General features: G+C 40.6%; 1 protein-coding gene across 1 annotated transcript; it reads left to right on the forward strand.

The window, feature by feature from the left end:
- The first annotated feature begins 242 nt into the window (after nt 1–242).
- rhbdd1 (rhomboid domain containing 1) lies at nt 243–6,657 on the forward strand. The gene is made up of 8 exons (XM_049577524.1): nt 243–532; nt 1,479–1,643; nt 2,248–2,527; nt 2,758–2,890; nt 3,243–3,331; nt 4,268–4,333; nt 5,132–5,335; nt 5,466–6,657. Exons 2-8 carry the CDS (start codon nt 1,491–1,493, stop codon nt 5,570–5,572), a joined length of 1,032 nt encoding a protein of 343 aa, XP_049433481.1. The 5' UTR covers nt 243–532; nt 1,479–1,490; the 3' UTR covers nt 5,573–6,657.
- The last annotated feature ends 1,893 nt before the right edge of the window (nt 6,658–8,550 follow it).

Here is an 8,550-nt window from a genome sequence, read left to right on the forward strand (position 1 = left end):
TAAAAGTTTGGTGAACAAATACGAAATCTCTTTATTTTCTTTTTAGTTTACAGAAGGACTTAGAGGGGTAAACTTGGTTAGGATTACAAGATGTGGAATGGACGATGACATGAATGCTATCCCTTTGGGTGGACACTGCAACAGATCAAATCCAGTAGGTGGCGGTAATGCAGGGTATATGGATGCCAACTGTCATAAAAATCCAGAGAAGAAGAAGAAGGATCCACAACGCGCTCGCGCCAGCTGCGTAGATTTGTTGTTGTCACGTGATAGCTGACTCAACGCCACAAACTTTTATGGTAGTCACTAGTAAGTGCTAGAAATGATGAAACACCGAGAAACACTCTACTGACGTGTTACTAAGATGTATATGAGTAGATTCAGATACGTCTTAGAGCGTTAAATCGTTTGAAGCAGCCTCAATGTAACATTAAAACCCATGGTTAAAGTTAGCGTTAGCATTAGCATTAGTAAAGCGTCAACGACAGGAGGAACAGGTGTGTGAGCTTCCCGATAGCCGACCGAACTGACAGTAAGTTTGCTGCGATTACGTTTTTCTGTGGGGGGCTTCTTTATTTTCAAATGATGATGTTTTGCAAAGTACATAAACTTTTCATGTAAGGCTATTAGCTGTCGTTAGCTGACGTGCAGTATTTTGCTCTGTTCAACTGTTCACATATAATTATTAGAAATTCCTCCGCTAAGTTACCCTTCCAAACCATGCGTCTTCCTGAGACCCAAAGATGGGATAAAAGCCTCCCTGAAGTTTTGGTCACATCATATATGAGTCCAGTTATACTTTGTAAAGTCTCTATAGAATTGTAGTGCCTTCATGTAAACGCTGTACAGCTCTATGCTGGGTAATAATGCTGGAGCTGTAAGTAGTAGGGACAGCTAGATGAGTTTACTGCTGTTAATAGGCACATGATTAAGTGGACACTACTCCAGCCAAAAGCCAAAGTCCAGTGGATGCACAGATCGAGCATACACAAGTTTCCTCTTACATTATCCCTTTGTATCAAACCAGTGGGCAGATCCCAAAATGTGAGTCAGGTGACAGGTCTAACCAAGCAACCAAACTTAATGCATATAGCTCCTTTTAAAACAGACATTACAAATACTTTACAGAATGTAGGAAAGACAGGGAGGGAAGTTAAGCAATCTGAGCGGATGCTATATTAAAACAAGAGTTGTAAACCACAAAATGCAGTGTAAAGTCACAGAAAAAAGTGTGTTGCCTTTAGAGATTTGCTCCGATTTGTCTTCTCAACTTTGTGAGTAGCAGATCCAGAGTCAAACAGCGACAACAGCAAAAGCACAATCACTTTAGTTTTCAGCCTTGACCTTGGAACACCCAGAAATCAGAGCGTCCAACAACTCTGTTTTTTGTTTCATCGTCTTCATTGGCTTCTTCCAATAATGAATTTGTGGTGAAGCAGAAGAGACTGAAAAATAATCTCACAGTTGTCTCTTCCCAGGCTGTTTCCAGTATGCGGAACAGACAGAGGGGATCCCATCTGGGCTTGATGCTCCTGGCCTCCCAGGTGTTTCAGTTGGGTCTGGACAACATTCCCCCAGTCACCCTGGCTGTCCTGGGACTCAACGTGTTCCTGTACTTGTTCCCTGCAGCACCTCTGATGAAGGTAATGCAGTAAATCAGCACAAATTATAGAGCAAGAGAGAGAGCATTTATAATTTGCACACTTGCTGCTTCCAACTTTTCAAATGGGAGAAGTTGCTGATGTTTTCGTTACCTTAGAATGAGTTGTTTACATCTACGTAGGTAGCAGGTCCTGGTCCATGGAGTCCGTCATGCTGCACCGCCAGGTTTCTAAAGTAGCCCAGAAGGGACAAACCAAACACTGACTCTAGATTGGGCCTTTAGTGTCTTTGCGTTAGCCACCATAGTTAGCAGCCCCTCCGAGACGAGCTGAACAGCGGTGGAAAAACACAGATTATTAACGTCAAACTGCTTTATTCAGTTGTTGTTTTTTTTACTGGCTTTGATCGCCTGGTCTGTTTGTTTTGAAAAGGAAGAGAGAGAGGAATTTGGCTCCCAGTAAAAACCTCCTGAACAATGAACACTGAAAGGATCTTAACCAGGAGTTCACGCTTGGCACGCAAGAGGAGTTTCAGCCAGTTGCAATCTGCAGTCTTCACTGTTAGATGCCACTAAATCCGACACACTGCTCTTTAAGTTTATATTATTAGTACTAATATAAATACTCCTGTCTATCCCATCCTTAGGCCTGTGTGAGTGTCCAGCAGGCATACTGGTTTAACGACTGGCGCCGCCTGCTGCTGTCCCCGCTGCACCATGCTGATGATTGGCATCTCTACTTCAACATGGTGTCTTTCCTCTGGAAAGGTACCAAGCTGGAGCGACGGCTGGGAGGACCCTGGTTCCTTTACCTGCTGTCGGTCTTCTCTCTGCTCACGGGATTGGTCTATCTGCTGCTGGAGGCATTGTTAACAGAGCTCACCCAGGACCAGTCCTACAGCATGACCTGTGCTGTTGGCTTCTCAGGTACAGACCAAAAGTCCCAAAGATGTTCAGTGTAATTTGTGAAAAAGATTTGACTCTTTCTTTGTTTGCATTTTCTTCTGTGAAGGAGTAGAAAAGCAATATCACATTCTAGTATATCAGCCCATATATCGTATGTCCTCAAACCATGCAGCCAACTGCTCTGGTCCTGTCATGGTGACATTTCCTTATTTCCCCTGTGAATTAATCTTTGTACATATGACTGTCTCTAGGAGTGCTGTTTGGTCTGAAGGTGCTCAGTAACCATTACAACCCGGGAGGTGTGACCTATGTGATGAGTTTCCCTGTGTCTAATCGCTATGTTAGCTGGGTGGAGCTAGTGCTGATCCACCTTACATCACCTGGGTAAGTTACCAATCAGACTGACCTCATACAATCAACACGACCCACAGAAGGCCAGTAAAACCCTCCATGACCCAACACACATTAACTCCCCTCTAGCCCACGTCTACACAGCTACAGGCGCAGAACAAACAGGGAAAGGGTAACCTTTCTACCATTTGAACTTTGGGAACTTCCCACCCTCTTTTCCCTCGCTTCACTGACTGATGTACCCCTCACTTAGCACACAGTTAGTCTCAGCTGACAATTACTAAGTGTTCCTAGTACTACAAGCTGTCAGATGCTATGACTTTAATTGTTCACTAGATGGCAGTGTTTCATTAGCTAGGAGTTAATCTATGCTCTGTTTCTTCAGGACCTCTTTTGTTGGTCACCTGGCAGGTATCCTGGTGGGTCTACTCTACACTTCTGGACCACTGAAGGCCATCATGAAAAAATGTGCAGGTCTGAATTTATGTGCTTTTGTGTTGTTGTATGTGCTGACTGCAGTTCTGTGGACTGAGGTCCTTGTAACCTGTTCAAAGGTCCACTCTATAATTTAAAAAGTCTAAAGATGCAGGTGAGAAAATAATAATTTTTTATGCCTCTGCACTGATGATATCTGGAGACATTATGTTTTTGGGTTGTCTATCCATCCCATTTTTGTGAACGTGACATCTTAAGAACGCCTTAAAGGAATTTCTTCGAATTCAGCACAAAAGTTTGCTTGGACTCAACGATGAACTGATAAGATTTTAGTGGGCATAGGTCAAGGTCACTGTGACCTTGTCTGTCTCATTCTTGTGAATGTGATATTTCAAGAACACCTTGTGGGAATTTCTTCAAATTTGACACAAACGCCCATTTGGATCAAGATCACTGTGACCTCACAAAACATGTGTTTGGCTGTAACTCAAGAATTCCTTTGCTAGGTATGACAAAACGTCACACAAATGTCTAATAGGATAAAATGATTAACTGATGACATTTGATATTCAAAAGGTCAAAGGTAAACTTCACAGTGACATCATCATAATCTCCATAAAACACTTTTTCTTTTTTAATCAATGTCATAACTCAGAAACAGAAGGGAAGACATTTGGTCAGATACTGAATTGGTAACACTTATCTTGAAACTGTGCTGATTATATACATCCTCTGTGCTGTTAGGGTACAAATGTGTCTGAAGCATCCATGTTTTACAGACATGGATGTAATCTGTAAGAGAAGCATGACTGGTGCACTGAGGCATAACTGCGGGGTGGTAATTCTGGTCTTAAAGCCTGATAAAGTAATATTTAGATGTGATTTAGGTCATGTACAGCTCTTACCTCAAGACCCCTCATTTTCAGCAACTACCTAATAACACTCTGTAATAGTCTGTTTATATATTTTCACCAGAGTTTGTGACGTCAAATGGCTATAACTCCTGGCCCGGTGCACACTACAACTCTTCAGGCTCTTCAGGTACCCAAACATCCAAAGGCCTTTCCAGAATTTGAAGTTGTTAAACTGCAACACAGATTTTTGATTGTACCTGTTTGTTTGATCACTCAGTTCATACATTTATAACAGCAGAAGAGTGTGTTGTCTGTGACCTGAAGAGAGAGATTTCCAGAAAAACTTAAGACTGCAAATATTGTGGTACCTCAGCTTATTCCATTAGGGACCCCAACAGGGTTTTTTTTTTTTTTAAGGTCCAGTGTGTAGGATTTAGGTAGATATATTGGCACACGTGGAATATAATGAAATAATATAACAATAATCATCTCGAAATAAGAATAGTGTTTCTGTTACCTTAGAATGAGCTGTTTATACCTACACAGGAAGTGGATCCTCCTCAACGGAGACCACCATGTTGCACCACCATATTTTTACAGTAGCCTAGAACGGACAAATTAAGCACTGGCTCTAGATAGGACTATTTCGGTTTTCACATTTTTATGTCTGCCACCATAGTTAGCAGCCTCCCTGCGACAAGCATCGTGGGGAAACACACATTTAATTTCACATGATTTATGATTTATTGAGTAACCTATACATTAGTGACCAGCTTCTAAAGATTGTTTTAAAGATTAAGATCTTTTGTAGGAACATTCAGAGTTCCACAGACAGTATCGGGAAATTGGAACACATTTTAGATTTTGGTGTTTTCACAGGTTTTTTTGACAATGAGAGGGCTGGAGAATACACCAGCCTTAACCTTTAACACGTTTGATCTTCAATTTCAATATTTGTGCCATGTGTGCATGTGTGTATTTGCAGGCTACAGTGGCACTGGTGGAGGATACTCAGGATACCAACAGCATCCACCAGGTTACACAGCAAGTCATCAGTATCCACCAGGTTACACAGCAAATCATCAGTATCCACCGGGTTACGAAGCAAATCCTACAGCATCTTACACTGGTGGAATGACAGAGGAAGAGCAGATAGAGGCGGCCATTAGGAACAGTCTGAATGACAGAGGTAAGGGAGGATTTACTGGTGGTTGTAATAACACTGAATTCTAAAACCTACCTGTTACAGTCAAAGCTACTCAGCGTAAGAGTCAGCCAAAATCTAAAGTGTATAAATCTAGTAACATTTTGTTTTGTAGGTCAAAGCAGCCAGAGAGGAGCTCCTCCTCCCTATGGTTTCCACCTCTCTGAGGAGGCTACAGCTGAGGATATCAGGTTGAGGAGACTGAGGAGGTTTGACAGCTGAACTGCCAGGCAGCTGAGGGGAAGAAGGTGTATTTGACGAGACAGAAGAGGAGTTTCTTCCTGAAGCCTGGTCCAAACTCTGCTTCACAGGCTGAATGAGAAGGTCCAACCGCACAGTCTTACACTCACAGCAACTCTTTCACTGTGTGGTCCTGTGTGCCTCCACCTAAGTCTTTACCAAAGAGTTCATGTTAGCTGTGGAGCTGCTTCAATGTGAATACTTAAGAGAGTTCATAGGCCTATATGAGCAGGTTAGGGTGGGCAGATCTGTCAGCTTCAGATTGGGAAATTTAGAGGAAAGTTCAGGAGCACTTCACCTGCAAAATGACCATTTGTATATCTATCACGCACCACTTGTTACCATGAATTTGTGTTTTTGTGGCATGCCTTCACATTGAGCAGAGAATGCAAAAAAGGTGAACATTCTTCATGAATTGAAGAAATGGGGACCGCTTTACTTATCCCGTTGTATGCTCAGTACTTCTCAAACAGGTGCATTTTTGCTAAAACATTAAGGATATAAAGCATCAGTACAAACAGTCTCATATACAGCTGAGTAGTGTGCCTGGGCATAGGTGTAGTTTGAACCCTGTTTTAAGTAGAGCTCATGCACACGCACCTGCTCAGGGCGAGCCACTCATAGGCAGAAGTCTTTTATATTGTTAACGACTGGATAAGTGACACTTTGATTATACTGTATGAGTTGCGTGAGAGTTGTAAACAGATGTTTTGATATAAATTTGCAGTTGTTAAACGTGGTCCTTAATGTCTGCAGTTCATAAAGAATGTTTGCTTTTTTTGGACTCTCCATCCACCATGAAGGCATGCGAGAAAAACAGTTTTCTCAGGAATTCAGTGTAACACATGGTGAGCAATTGATAGACAAATGGTCATTTTGCAGGTATTCTTTTAATGTTCAGAATATTTTTAAATGCTACTATTTTTATATCTTAAAGTTTATTGTATCTCAAACAAGCAAACTAATATGTAACCCAAATGCTGTATTGTTAAAACATTACAGATGCTTTGAATGTTAGAAAGCAAAGGAGTTCTCTTTCATTAAAACATGCTGTTTATTAACTTAAATTTATGTCAAAGTTTTCTTCACAAATTTATCCCCAACACATCCACAGCAGCTGTGAAATCAGCTTTTTTCTGTTCTCACAAATACAATAAAAAGAATTATTAATGGGATGTCAATGATTGGCGATGGATTTTCAAAGCAGGTTAAGATGATCGACACCAGCATTACCCAAATTATGCTTTTGAACTTGAGAAAAGCTGTGGGTCTCTCCATGCTGTTCTTGATTTGACATCTGGATTTAATCCTTGTTTCCTTTTACAACCCCAATTCCAAAAAAGTTGGGACACTGTGACAAATGTAAATAAAAACAGAATGCAATGATTTGTAAATCCTTTTTCACCTATATTCAAATAAATACAGTCCAAAGACAAGATATTTAATGTTTAAACTGACAAACTGTATTGTTTCTTGTAAAATCTACACTAACTCTGAATTTGATGGCTGCAACATGTTCCAAAAAGTTGGGACAGGGGCAACAAAAGACTGGGAACATTCCACAGGTAAACAGGTTAACTGCTAACAACTGATAGTATCTTCAGTAGGTATGAAAGGGGCATCTTCAAAAGGCTCAGGTGTTCACAAGCAAGGATAGACACTATGTCAAAAAACTGTGGGCAAACAGTCCAACAGTTTGAGGATAACTGTTCTCAACACACAATTGCAGGAATTTAGGGATTTCACCTTCTGCAATCTATATTATCATCAAAAGGTTCAGAGAATTCTCTGCATTTAAGAGACAAGGCTGAAAACCAACACTGAAACAAAGTGCAAGCCATATATCAAAATCATCAAGAAGCGCTGCAGACCTCTCTGAGCCAGACCTCATCTGAGATGGACAGACACAGAGTGGGAAAGTGTGCAGTGGTCTGATGAGTCCACATTTCAAATTGTTTTGGGAAATCATGGACGTTGTGACGTTATGACACGAGAGGATCATCCAGGACCATCCAGATTGTTACCAGCTCAAAGTTCAAAAGCCTGTGTCTGTAATGGTAGGTGGATGTGTTACTCTAGCAAGACAATGAGAAAAATTCTGAATGTGTTGCAACAGTATGTCTTCATAAAAAAAGAGTTCAGGTACAAGACTGACCTGCCTGCAGTCCATACCTGCCATTGAACATGTTGCGCATTATAAAGCACAACATGCAGTAATGGAAACCACGGACTGTTAAGCAACTGAAGTCGTATCAGGCAAGAATGAGAAGAATTTCACTTTCAACAATTAATCTCCTGAGGTCCTAAACACTTATTGAGTGTTGTTGATAAAAGGTGACGTAACACTGTGGTAAACATGTCTCTGTCACGTTGCAGGCATCAAAATCAGAATAAATGAATATTTATAAAAATAAATAATGTTTACAAGTTTGAACATTAAATATCTTGTCTTTGGACTGTATTCAATTGAGAAGAGGTGAAAAAGGATTTGTAAATCATTGCATTCTGTTTTTATTTACATTTGTTGTGCAGTGTGTCAGCTTTTCTCTGATTACGAAAACACAATATGATGCCAAATAGTCATGCTTAACAATTAGACTGCTTCTGACATGATGATACACATCTGGTGTCGAGGCCCAGTTGGCTTGTATAACTGCACATCTGTAATAAATGTTCTTTTTAGCACAAAATGTACTGCTCATGGATTTGTTTATCAGTTGGTACAATCCATTCTGACCAGTGGTAAACATATTCACCAGCAAACACATGACTGCATTTCACCCTTATAACAACCAAACGTGGGTCGTATTACTTTCCTCATGTCCTACTACATCTATTTGAGAAAAAGCTTTAAGGGTCTAGTGTGTAGGATTTAGGGGGATACATTGGCAGAAATTGAATATAATAAGTATGTTTTCTTCAGTGTATAATCACCTGGAAAAAAAAAAAAAAGAATTGTG

The sequence above is a fragment of the Epinephelus fuscoguttatus genome, linkage group LG5, assembly GCF_011397635.1.
Source record: "Epinephelus fuscoguttatus linkage group LG5, E.fuscoguttatus.final_Chr_v1".
Classification (NCBI taxonomy): Eukaryota; Metazoa; Chordata; class Actinopteri; order Perciformes; family Serranidae; genus Epinephelus; species Epinephelus fuscoguttatus.

What these genes read in the sequence shown, in the direction of transcription:
- rhbdd1 (XM_049577524.1), top strand. Translation starts at nt 1,491, where the DNA reads ATGCGGAACAGACAGAGGGGATCCCATCTGGGCTTGATGCTCCTGGCC. An exon ending in CATCATGAAAAAATGTGCAG is followed by an intron (nt 3,332 to 4,267) that starts GTCTGAATTTAT and finishes TATTTTCACCAG; the next exon opens with AGTTTGTGACGTCAAATGGC. An exon ending in CAACTCTTCAGGCTCTTCAG is followed by an intron (nt 4,334 to 5,131) that starts GTACCCAAACAT and finishes GTGTATTTGCAG; the next exon opens with GCTACAGTGGCACTGGTGGA.